Below are 13,031 nucleotides of genomic sequence, written 5' to 3'. Positions count from 1 at the left end.
TAGTAATTGAGCCATCTGAGCCTATGGGGGAGTCAAAGAGTGAGGATGAAAGTGCCTATATTCTTGAATTTGTTGTGTCGAAAAGCAAAAATTACATTCTCCATTTAAAGTCCAAGAAGTGCAGAATGAAAAAATTATTACTTGGTCTGGTTATCTTTGTAGCCCCACCACTTGAGCATAGCCGCAGACTTGAAGCCAAATTGGGGGCTCAATTCATAAGTTCGAGGTGGAGGCAAAAGGTGGTTCACGTCGTGTCGCGACGTTAAATTAGGCGCTTGTTGGGAGGCAACCCAGCTTTACTGCTTTCTTTTATTTTAGACTTTTTTTTCTTATTGTAATATTCTTGCAGTGTTGTTTTATTTTGTACGATTTTGAGCATATGGAGTCAAAGCCAATGGGCATGTGCAAAAGCGAGCAGGTGGTTGAAACTAAGTGTGAGGTACCGGCACAAGGGATCATACCTGGGAGAAGTCTGAGTATCCCGTGAACTGCTAATTCTTTGGCCTTTGGCCTACCAGGGAGTCTCTTTTACCTTCTTGTTATTCTCAGTGTGCATTGAGGACATTGCACAATTTTAAGTGTGGGGTGAGGAGATTGTTTGGGTGCTTTTCTATTCTATATTAGCTCAGTTGTAGTACTTAATTTTAGTGTAGTAGTTTTTGATACAAAGGGAAAATATGTAGACTCTTCCTGATGACGGGCATAGGTAGTTTTTAATTTTTGTTTTTATATTTTTTATATTTTTTTTATTTTCTAGACTAAAATAAAGAGTTATAAGCTATAGAAAAGTGAACCCATAGCGTTGACACACCTGAACACAATAGACCCTAGAGTGTAACGCTTAGTCTTAATTGTTGAATCTCATGGAAAGTGCCTTAAATTGTATGTTTGTTACTGAATTGACTGCTCGTAATGGAGTGTCTTGATGAGCTGATCTGGAATGAGTCATATGCCATGTGTGGTGAGTATTTGTGTAGTCCATGTATTGTACTTGTGTCTAGAACTTGCCCGGTATGTGAGTTGAAGCGAAATTTGAGGTGATGCTCGGTTTGAAAAATGATGTTAGGCTTTCTTTGACCTTTTTGAGCTTAATTGCTTATTACAAATAAAATTTGTCCCTAGTTAACCCTTTTGAGCCTTCAGACTTTTTGTTTGGCACCCGCATTACAAGCCTATACCCTTTTATTCTTAATTGACAATGTTTTGATCCTTTTACCTCTTAAAGAACTTTAATTGAGAGAAGAGCGCTAAAAGAAGTAAGAAGGAAATAAGTGTGGGGTGACTTTTGAGTGGAACCAATAAAAGGATGAAAGGTGCACTTATATTGTAAACGAATACACACTAGCAGAAATTGAGTGACAAGAAAAAAAAAAGATAATTACATTGTGTTTTGCTCTAGCTAGTGGGAATGAATTAATAGAGTGCTTAAAGAAGAAGGGCGTCTTTGTGGGATGATATTGTGTATAAATGAGAAGTGGGTTGAAGAATTTATGCTGAAAATTGCTCGTGTGATGTGTTAAAGTGCTTAGGGGTTGAGTCACTATTCCTAAATACATCCTACCCGTCCCTTAGCCCACATTACAACCATGAAAAAGTCCTAATTGATTTTGGATTGAGCTAGCCTACATTAGTAGAGATTTACATTAAGGGCAAGCTTATGGTACCAATTGCATGCATGTGACCTCTTTTGTGAGAGTGAGTGATTTCCTTGATATATGTGAATATATGAATTGAATGTGGTGGATTGAACTCAGTTTTTGTTGATGTAATTGTGAGGGCATATGAATCGTGACGGAGAAGCAAGTCTTGATTTCTGTGTAGAGTACTTTGAGGAAGTGTAAATATTGCATGGCACTTGAGAGTTGACTTTGAGGCTAGGATTATTCACTGCTAGGCGTAATATATGTACAATGTTCTAGGTGTAATGCGTGAGGGGAAATGGTTGAGTGAAGAATTCTCTAAAAAGAATATAGTGGATTGCTCGAGGACTAGCAATAAGCTAAGTGTGGGGTGTTGATAATAGGCTAAATTGTTTAATATAGCCTATGTTTTAGCTCAACTTAAGGATGGTTTACTATTGTAAATGTTTAAATAATGCAAAAATTAGCTCTAATCATGACTTTAATGTCTCACAGGAGTTCAATAAACAAATGAGGATTTATGATGGTAATCAAGTGAAAATGGAGTCAAATGACGAAAAGTTGAGCAGCAACATCTTAACAAGAGAAAACCCCACTAGCGCGGGTCATGCGTTGGTCATGCGCTCCCGCGCTAGTTCAATTGTTTTGGACAGAAAGAAACCCCACTAGCGCGGGTCATGCGCTGGTCCTGCGCTCCCGCGCTAGTCCAGTCTGGAAAATCAATTATTTGGGGGCAAAATGGGAAATTTGAGAAGATCCACTCAACTTACATAAAGTAAAGCTCCATTATTGAGAGGGGAGATCAGATTTTGAGGGAGAAAAGGCCATAGAAGAAGGAGGAGCTTCATCTTGGAGCTAAAAAGGGAGAAGAAGAACAACATCTTGGAGCAAGGATTCAAAGAGTTCTTCTAAACTTTCTTCTATTTGCTTGTTAATATTATGTTTAAAACTTTTATTGTTGATTTTTGTATGATTATGAGTAGCTAAAAACTCTAGTATTCTTGGGTCATGGATGTTAGATAATTATGTTATTTGAAGCTTAGATTGAAGATATTGAATTTATTGTTATGGGTTGTTTATTTGATTCTGCTTCTAATTATTTTACTGCGTAGCTAACAGTGAAATATTATTTATGAATCTTGAATTAAACTTGACAAAGAAAATTCTTGGTTGCATATAGAATCAAATAGAACAAGTTTTGAATCCCGGGCATCGGGTGAAGAATTCGCAATTAAGATAGACATATACTTAATTGCCTTGTTTGGTTGAAAAATAGGAGTTGTAAATGCATTCTTGCTAATATTAATACCATAGACATATAGGTATTAGTTTAACTTGAATAGATGCATAAGAACTCGAAAGATTCTTATGAATATTATTAACCCTATAATCAATAACCCGGATAATTCAATAAATCCATTTTAAGCTAAAATAGTAGCATAATTTCTAGCAAGTCCATGACCCGGGAATATATTTATCCAAATTGTTATAAACATATTGTGAAATTGGTGTAGTAATTTTGTGTTGAATTATTGTGCAATTATTAAGTAAGTTGTAAATTGGTTCTTTAAATATTTTCTAATAATATAGCATAAATTGATAATTGTTTGAGTCTACATCAGTCGATAAGTTGATCACAATTCCTCGTGGGAACGATACTTTACTTACTACTATATTACTTGTCGATCGCGTACACTTGCGTGAGTGTTTTGGTCGCAACAAGTTTTTGGCGCCGTTGCCGGGGAATTTTTATAAAATAAAAAACTCACCCTAATTATCGGTGTGGTTATAAATTTATATAAAAACCTACGGGTTCTTAAAAAAACCTAAAAATTGGTTCGTTTCGGTCGGTTTAGTCGGTTTTCGAATATCCATTGACAGCCCTACCTACAGGCATAAAACACATATTTAGTGCAAAACACTAGCGATTAAAGCTCAAATTTAATTAAAGTACAATAAATTAGAGTGTAATAAGCGACAAAAATACGTATTTATAGCATATCATCAATGTACGTAGCTAATGATGTCACAAAAAAGAAAGCCTTGACGAGTTTTAATGGATATCACTAAATAAACAAATACTATATGAACATACAGTAAGCAAACCTATTATTAAACAACACAACTCCGAATTAATCCAGCAATTAATTCAGAAAACCAACTACTTAAATCAAAAAATATTTTATCCGCATTAAAATTCGACAGAGACTAGCAGTGGATATATAAAAGCTGATAGGAAGCCAAGAAGGTCGTGCCACTTATTAGATCAAAAATAATTACACACTACCGGTGGATGCACCAAAATGTGGTGTACCTTACCGTAATCAGCCACTCTATAACGAAGGAAGAAAAAAAAAACCAAGCTTATTTATTATTATTACACATCTTTTTCTTAAAGGGAGAATTACACAAAAATAAAGTCTACCTACATATATTGCAATAGCATAACCCAGTTACAACTTTGCAAATCTGTAGCCCATTAACAATAGGCCAAACTTTGAAAAATAAGCATTTTTTTCTTTTTTCTTTTTGTTCCGCAAATCTTCAAGCACGAAAATTTGGTAATTTTTTATTCTTCTTCCCCAAGTTTGTATATATTTCTATTCCAACTACAAAAAATTCAAATTCATATATAATGCAACTTGAAAACCTTAAATTGTCTTCTTTTCCAAGTTGAAATATAGCATAAATAAAAAATAAAAATTGAAAAAATTATTGCACGTTCATGATTTTGCAAATAAATCAACAAGAAAAGTCGATTTATACATATATTGAACATATAAAATTTTAATTTTATATTTAACTGCACATGACATTACATGTATAATGATGTATAACTTTGTATAAACTTGTATATACAATCTCTAATAATGTATATCAGAAAAATAAGACAAAGAAGAAGAAAAGAAGAAAGTGTCAAACATCCATGGTTGCCTATTATACACGTACAATGTATATACACACTTATACATTAAAAATATATCTAACTTATACAACATTGTACGCATATATACATATTTATACAATATTATATAAGTATGTATAAACACTACCTATACAAATTTACGCTAGAAAACACCTTCTGTCCATCACCACATTACAGTTTTTGGTGATTGCTGGTGTTGAATTTTCCGGACAGGTTTTGGCATTTGAATCTGGGCTTCACCAGTAACAAAGGATGAAACAAAAACTAAGAGAAAGAAGAAAATATGAGACGAGGTCGCCGGAGATACTCTTTTAGGCAAGATCTGATAGTTTTAGGCCAGATCTGATAGTTTTTAGACTGATATGCCAATTTTTATTGTGGTTCCTGAACCCCTTCTTGTCAATTAACTCAAAAATCGAAATCTAATTGACATAGAATGCGAGGATTATCACGAGTATGTACAAAATAATTCTGTAATTTTTAGGGAGAAAGAAGAGAGAGGCGAGTGAAGAAAGATTGAGTATGCTGGGAAAGAATAAAGAAGAAAAGAAGAAAAAACCCTAGAAGTATGTCTTTAATAATGGGCTAAAGACTGAAAAGTTTCTTTCAAATTTTATACAATCTGGACCAAACCGGGTAAGACTACAAACCTAGGCCATTTTTAGTTGGACTGATGTGCCAAGTAATTAAATACGTAATTCTTTCTTTCTTAAACTTCTCGGAGATTTAAGTTATACATTTCGCAACACTCGGTGTAAAAAAATTTCCAGTAATTTATGTACGACTTTTATTATGATTATCAGTAATACTTATGGTCAGTGTCACGACCCATCTCCATAACAGATCGTGATGGCGCCCAACATCGTCGTCAGGCAAGCCAATGTGGAAGTATTAGTAAATTCTTATTTTACTTACCCAAAATAGTTACAACATTTTCTTAATTTGCAATTAAAAACAGGTGATAATTTGCAATATTTGATAATAATTATACAACCCAAAAGAAACGTCTACTAATGTGTGTGCCAAGACCTGGTGTCACAAATTGTGGGCAACTAGTAGAATATACAAAAGAATAAATCCATCCTACTGTCCGAAATAGAATAAATAGCAAAAATAAATAAAGAGAGACTCCATCAAGCTGTTGAACGACACAGGAAGGGGCAGCTCACCGTGGAAGTCTCGGACGATGAATTAGGGGCGCGCACCAGACTGATAGCCAGATGTACCTGCCTCGGATCCTGTACATTAAGTACAGAAGTATAGTATGAGTACATAAATAATATGTATCCCGTCTAATCTCGAAGAAATAGAGACGAGAGGTCGACTTGATACTTACTAAGGTAAATAATATAATGAAGTATTATGCTAAGCATGGGAGTCACAAATAATCAACAGTTTCTAGCAAGAGGTAATAAGTCATATTCTTAACAATTTTACAATCAGCCATTTACATTTCAAATATTTAGCAGATCAAGTCATGGATAAGATTTCACATAGATATCATGCGCACATTATGCCGAGGTTTATGGCCCGATCCAACAGGAAATAAACTGTGCACTGCCAGAGAGTCGAATCGCGCGAACCATAGATGCATCTATTTCTACCGAGGCGATCAGTCCGATCCACAAATATCAATTAATATCAAGAAAACACATGAATGCGCATTTATTTTCAAACAAATTCATACAAGTGACCAACAAGTGTATACATTCGCTTATATTCCTTTCCAAGTCTCTAGCATGCCCTAAGTGATCTCATTAGCAAGAAAATATAGAGACATTCACAAATATAGCATGGTACGGGTCCTAGACTACCCGGTTAATTAACATAATAGTAGCTACTCACGGACTCTCGTCACCTAGTGCGTACGTAGCCCCCGCATTTAGTACCAATTATTCGATTTTTACACCTATTGGGACAATTCCCTCTTACGAGGTTAGAAAGGAGACTCACCTCGCTCCAAAGTGCACTTCCAATACCAAGAATGAGCACGAACTCTCAATTTGGAGACAAACGATCCAAAACTAGTTAAATGAGGTAGGAACTAGTCAATATAAACTCACAAGATCATATTCTAGCTATTTAAGTAATTTTCTAACCCTTAACACAAGTTTCTCAAAATCTGACCCCAGGCCCACGTGCCCGGATTCCGAAATTTTTTTAGGGAAGTTATTCTCCATAACCTAAGGATCAATAATATATGATTTCTAATTCATTTCATAACAAATTTTGTGGTTAAATCTAACTTTTGTCAAAACCCTAGGTTTTGCTCTAATCCCTTGATTTCACCTTAATTCTAGTATTTAATCTACCTAAGACACATGTATTAAACTAAGAATTGATGGAATAAGCTTACCTCAAGATGCTAGGTGGAAGTCTTCTCTCAAAAGCTCCCAAAATCGCCAATGGAGGAGTGAAAAGTGGCAAAAAGGGACTTAGAACCCATATTAAATGCAGCTCACTGCTTCAGCGATTTCCGCATATGCGGTCCCGCTTCTGCGGGAAAGCGAACGCATCTGCAGAACTGACCAAATGGGTTGCGACCGCTTCTGCGGCCTCGAGGCCACTTCTGCGATTTGGGCCTGGCCTGCCCTTGGCCGCATCTGCGATAGGCGAACTGCTTTTACGGTCTCGCACCTGCGGCCGGACAACCGCAGGTTCGGTTATGATAGAAGTAGATACTTCAGCACTTCTCAAAAATTCCAACTTCACTCGAGCCTCGTCTGATTGCCGTTCGGGGCTCCCGGGCCCTGCCCGAACATATCGACAAGTCTAAAATCATGAAACGGACCTACTCTAACTTTCAGAATGCCCAAAACAATGGTAAATCTAAGAATTACCCCCTAAAACCAATTGACTCAAATTTATGAACTTCAAGTTCTTAATTTTCCTCTAACGAGCCGAAACACCCTTTAGCTACTCGGATTGACACCAAATTTTGCGGGCAAGTATTAAATGATATATTGGACGTGTACCAGGCTCCGGAACCAACATACGAGCCCGATACCCGTGTGATCAACCATTATTTAGTTTCTTTAAATCCTTAGAATTTTAGTTTAACAATTTCTAATAAAAATTCATTACTCAGGATAGGGACCTCGGAATTCGATTTCGGGCAAACGCCCGGGTCCCATATTTTCCTACGGACCCTTCGGGACCGTCAAAACACGAATCCAGATCCGTTTGCTAAAAATGTTGACCAAAGTCAAACTTAGTCTTTTAAGAAAATCTTAAGGAATCAAATGAGCATAATTCAACCCAAATCCTTTCAAATTCCCGAACCAACCATCCCCGCGGGTCGTAAATGAGTTAAAGCAAGTGCAGGAAGTTTTATTTAGGGGGACGAGTTTCTAAAAGGCAAAACGACCAGTCGAGTCGTTACATTCTCCACCTATTAAACAAACGTTCGTCCTCGAACGGGCATAGAAAAGTACCTGAGGTGCTGAATAAATGTGGGTATCTGCTCCGCATGTCCTCCTCGGACTCCCAGGTCACCTCCTCGATTGGTTGGCTCCTCCACTGGACCTTTACTGCTTAAATCCTCTTGGATCTTAACTGGCGATCATGCCTATCAATAATGGCAACTGGCTCCTCCTCGTAACTGAGGATTTCATCCAACTGAATAGTACTGAAGTCCAACACATGGGACAAGTCGGCATGATACCTCCGAAGAATGGACATGTGAAAGACTGGGTAGACTCCCGATAAACTGGGGGGGTAAAGCAAGCTCGTAAGTAACCTCCCCAACTCGTCTCAACACCTCAAATGGGCCAATAAACCTTGGGCTCAGCTTGCCCTTCTTCCTGAACCTCATAACACCCTTCATTGGCGAGACTTTCAAGAGGACCTTCTCGGCAACCATAAATGATACATCTCGCGCCTTCTGATCCGCGTAACTCTTCTGTCTAGACTGAGCTGTGCGAAGCCTCTCCTGGATCAACTTTACCTTGTCCAAGACATCCTGTACCAAATCTGTACTGTATAACTTAGCCTCACCAGGCTCAAATTACCCGATAGGAGAACGACACCGCCGACCATGTAAATCCTTAAATGGAGCCATCTCAATGTTGGACTGATAGTTGTTATTGTAAGCAAACTCTTCCAAAGGCAAGAACTGATCCCACTGCCCTCTAAAGTCAATCACACATGCTCTAAGCATGTCCTCCAAGATTTGGACTATCCGCTCCGATTGCCCATCGGTCTGTGGGTGAAATGTTGTGCTAAGCTCTACTCGGGTTCCCAACTCACCCTGAATAGCTCTCCAGAAATGAGAAGTGAACTGAGGGCCTCTATCTGATATGATGGAAATAGGCACACTGTGCAACCGGACAATCTCCAGAATATAAATCTGAGCCAGTCTCTCCGAAGTGTAAGTAGTCACAACCGGTATAAAGTGTGTTGACTTGGTCAACCTATCCACGATGACCCACACTGCATCAAACTTTTGCAAGGTCCGGGGCAAGCCAACTACGAAATGTCTTTCTTCATCCTCCGCCACCAATAATGTTGCCTCAAGTCACGATACATCTTCGTACCACCCAGATGAATGGAATACCTCGAACTGTGTGCCTCCTCTAGTATCCTCTCCCTTAGACCATCAACATTAGGAACACATAGGCGACCCTGGAGCCGCAAAACACTATCCTCGCCAATAGAAATCTCCTTGGCACTACCCTGAAGCATTGTCTCTCTGAGAACTGCCAAATGTGGATCATCGAACTGACAAGCCTTGATCTTCACCAATAATAAAGACTGAGCAACAATGCACGCAAGAACTCGGCTGGGCTCTGAAATATCCAACCTTACAAGTCTGTTAGCCAAGGACTGGATGTCCAAAGCTAGTGGTATCTCCCCTGTTGGTATGAACGCCAAGCTACCCATACTCTTTGTTTCCTGCTTAAGGCATCTACGGCCATATTTGCCTTGCCCGGGTGATAAAGAATGGTGATGTCATAATCCTTCAGCAACTCAAGCCATCTACGCTGCCTCAAATTGAGATCCCTCTGCTTGAACAAGTGTTGTAAGCGGCGATGATCAGTATAAACCTCACATGATACCCCGTACAGATAATGCCTTCATATCTTAAGAGCATGAACAATCACGGCCAACTCAAAATCATGCACGAGATAATTCTTCTCATGGATTTTCAGCTAACGTTAAGCATATGCAATAACTCGCCTCCCTGCATCAATACACACCCCAATCCGACGCGCGAAGCGTCACAATATACCGTATACACCCCTGAGCCGGAAGGCAATACAAGAAGTGGTGTTGTAGTCAAGGCTATCTTGAGCTTCTGAAAGATTGCCTCACAATCATCAGACCAACGGAAGAGAGCATCCTTTTGGGTCAATCTAGTCAGAGGTGATGCAATAGATGAAAAACCCTGCATGAATCGTCTGTAATAACCTGCTAGCCCCAAGAAACTCCTAATCTCGATCACCGAAGTAGGACGTGGCCAACTCTGAACTGCCTCAATCTTCTTGGGGTCCACCTTAATACCCTCTCCTGACACAACATGCCCCAAAAATGCCACTGACTCTATCCAGAACTCACACTTGGAGAACTTAGCATATAGCTTCTGCTCTCGCAAGGTCTGAAGCACTACCCTCAAATGTTGTTCGTGCTCCCCCAGGCTATGAGAGTATATCAAGGTGTCATAAATGAAGACAATGACAAATGAATTAATGTAAGGCCTGAATACCCTGTTCATCAAGTCCATGAATGTTGCTGGGGAATTAGTCAAGCCAAAGGACATCACCAGGAACTCGTAATGGCCATATCTAGTCCGAAATGCAGTCTTCGAAACATCCGAGTCCCCTATCTTCAATTGATGATACCCTGACCTCAAGTCAATCTTGCAAAACATCTTAGCACCCTACATTCGGTCAAACAAGTCATCGATACAAGGTAATGGATACTTGTTCTTGATGGTGACTTTGTTCAACTGGCGGTAATCTATGCACATCAGCATAGTCCTATCATTCTTCATCACAAATAATATTGGTGCACCCCAAGGCGATACACTGGGTCTAACAAACCCCTTTGCTAATAACTCCTCAATCTGCTCCTTCAACTCCTTCGGAGCCATACGGTATAGTAGGATAGATACAGGCTGGGTTCCTGGAGCCAAATCAATACAGAATCAATGTCCTGATCTAGTGGCATGCCAGAAATATCAGAAGGAAACACATCGGTGAACTCTCGAACTACCGAAACTGAATCAATCATCGGAGACTCTGAGGTGGTATCCCAAACATAAGCTAGATAAGCCAAACACCCCTTCTCAACCATATGTCGAGCCTTCAGGAAAGAGATAACTCGACTAGATGTATCAACTGTGGAACCCTTCCACTCCAACCTCAACAACCTTGGAATTGCCCATGAAATAGTCTTGGCATGACAATCTAGGACGGCGTGATATGGAGATAACCAATCCATGCCTAGGATGACCTCAAAATTGATCATATCAAGCAATAGGAGATCCGTTCTAGTCTCGAAACCACAAAATATAACCACGCAGGACCAGTAGATCTGGTCCACAACCATAGAATCGCCCACAAGAGTGGACACATAAACAGGAGTGCCCAAAGACACAAGAGAAATAACCAGGAATCGAGAAAGCAGAGATGATACATATGGATAAGTAGACCGTGGATCAAATAATATCGAGGCATCTCTACCGCCGACAGAAATAATACCTATGATGACGGCATCTGAGGCCAATGCTTGCCTAGTCGGAAGGGCATAGAATCTGGCCGGAGTGTCGGCTGGTTGGCCTCCACCTAACTGAGTAGTAGTTGGCTGACCTCTCCCTTCCTGGACTCCACCTCTAGGACAACCCCTACCAGTCTGCCAGAGGTGGAGGGGAAGTCGGTGCTGAAATCATAGACTGTTGACCTTGTTGTACTGCCTTGCCCCGAAGCCTAGGGCAGTATCTCCTCATATGACCAAGGTCTTTGCACTCAAAACAACCCTACGGTGCGGCAGCCTGCTGCCTTGATAGCTAACCCTGATGGCCTGTAGACCCACTGAAAGAAGCCTAGATAGTCGGTGGACGGTATGAACTCCCCAGCATAGCACTGAAATAAGAATCAGAAGAACCCCGAGGACCTAAATACCATCGGAGGAACCCTGAATAGCTGGCGGGCGATAAGAACTCTCTAGCATGGCACTGAAATAGGGGCGCGCCGGAGCACCCTGAGTAGGTGGTGGTGCTGAATATGGGGGCCTGCTGGGCTGACCCCTCCCAAATTAACCTTTACCCTAAACCAGGGCACCTCTGAACTCTCCAGAGAATCTAGCCCTCTTGTCATGTTGCATCTTCTCTCTACCCCTCAGACGGTAGCCCTCAATCCTCTAAGCAATCCCCTCCACTAGCTGATAAGGAGTCCCTATCTCCACCTTTCGGGCCATGTTGGCCCTAATGCCAGAATGCAACCCTACAATGAACCTCTGCACCCTCTCTGCATCAGTAGGAAGTATCATCAATGCATGGTGGGATAAATCAGAAAACCTCGCCTCATAGTTAGTCACCGACATCTGAACCTGCTCCAGCTGCTCGAACTGATATCGTAGATCTTCCCTCTCAGAGAGTGGAATATACTTGTCTAGGAATAATTGTGTGAACTGACTCCAAGTGATGGGAGGAGAACCTGCTAGCCTGCCAAGAACATAGGACTGCCACCATCTATGAGCCCTGCCCTCAAGCTGAAAAGTAGTGAAGTCAACCCCATGCGACTCTAATATCCTTATATTGTGCAGTATGTCCTTGCACCTAGCTATGAAGTCTTGGGCATCCTCATGACGCTCACCCCCGAAGATAGGAGGGTGAGGTCTAGTCCATCTGTCCAATAACTTCTGCGGACCACTGTCCGTAGTTGGTCTGGGCTAGGGCGCCACTACAGCAACTAACTGGGCCTCATCTACGGGTAGTGCACCCGGAGTCTGATACACTACAGCTGCGTGTCCAGGAGCTTGAGCAGTAGGGGTCTGTGTTCCCCCTCCTGCTTGTGATGTAGCTGGATCTGCTAGAAATAAACCAGTCTGAGTCATAGAATCTATAAACCGCAGCATATGTCTCATGACCTCCTGAAAACCCGATGTTGTCATAAAGTCTACCGGGGTAGGCTCAACTGCGGGCGTCTCGCCCTACTCCTCGATGATAGGATCTCCCGCAGGATCTGTTGGTGGTACTACTGGGATAACTCTCAGATGACTCGTCCCCTACCTCGGGTCGGTGCCCTCCTCTGGCCTTTGCCTCGGCCTCTCGTAACGGGGGGGATCAGCTCCTCCAGGATTTGGAACATCAGCCGTGCGTGTCCTCACCATCTGCAGGAGAATAAAATAGGGAAATTTAGTATACCAGCCACTGCACGATAGAAAATGAATAAATAGTAGTTTTCCTAACACCCTATAGCCTCTCAAAAATAAATACAGACGTCTCCGTACCGATCCGCAAGACT

At 40.7% G+C, this 13,031-nt stretch overlaps 1 protein-coding gene across 1 annotated transcript; it reads right to left on the bottom strand.

Annotated features, from left to right (window-relative positions):
* Positions 1-10,444: 10,444 nt before the first annotated feature.
* LOC138891185 (uncharacterized) lies at positions 10,445-12,621 on the bottom strand. Its single transcript, XM_070174264.1, has 4 exons — positions 12,482-12,621; positions 11,971-12,229; positions 10,737-11,418; positions 10,445-10,689 (listed from the first exon to the last, which is right to left on the bottom strand). The coding sequence occupies exons 1-4, from the start codon at positions 12,619-12,621 to the stop codon at positions 10,445-10,447; spliced, it is 1,326 nt and encodes a 441-aa protein (XP_070030365.1).
* Positions 12,622-13,031: the final 410 nt, after the last annotated feature.

The sequence above is a fragment of the Nicotiana sylvestris genome, chromosome 1, assembly GCF_000393655.2.
Source record: "Nicotiana sylvestris chromosome 1, ASM39365v2, whole genome shotgun sequence".
Lineage (NCBI taxonomy): Eukaryota > Viridiplantae > Streptophyta > Magnoliopsida > Solanales > Solanaceae > Nicotiana > Nicotiana sylvestris.
This window is presented reverse-complemented; position numbering and strand designations above follow the sequence as displayed.

What these genes read in the sequence shown, in the direction of transcription:
- LOC138891185 (XM_070174264.1), bottom strand. Translation starts at nt 12,621, where the DNA reads ATGACTCAGACTGGTTTATTTCTAGCAGATCCAGCTACATCACAAGCA. An exon ending in CTACCCGTAGATGAGGCCCA is followed by an intron (nt 12,230 to 12,481) that starts GTTAGTTGCTGT and finishes TGTTCTTGGCAG; the next exon opens with GCTAGCAGGTTCTCCTCCCA. An exon ending in GGGCCAACATGGCCCGAAAG is followed by an intron (nt 11,419 to 11,970) that starts GTGGAGATAGGG and finishes CACCTCTGGCAG; the next exon opens with ACTGGTAGGGGTTGTCCTAG.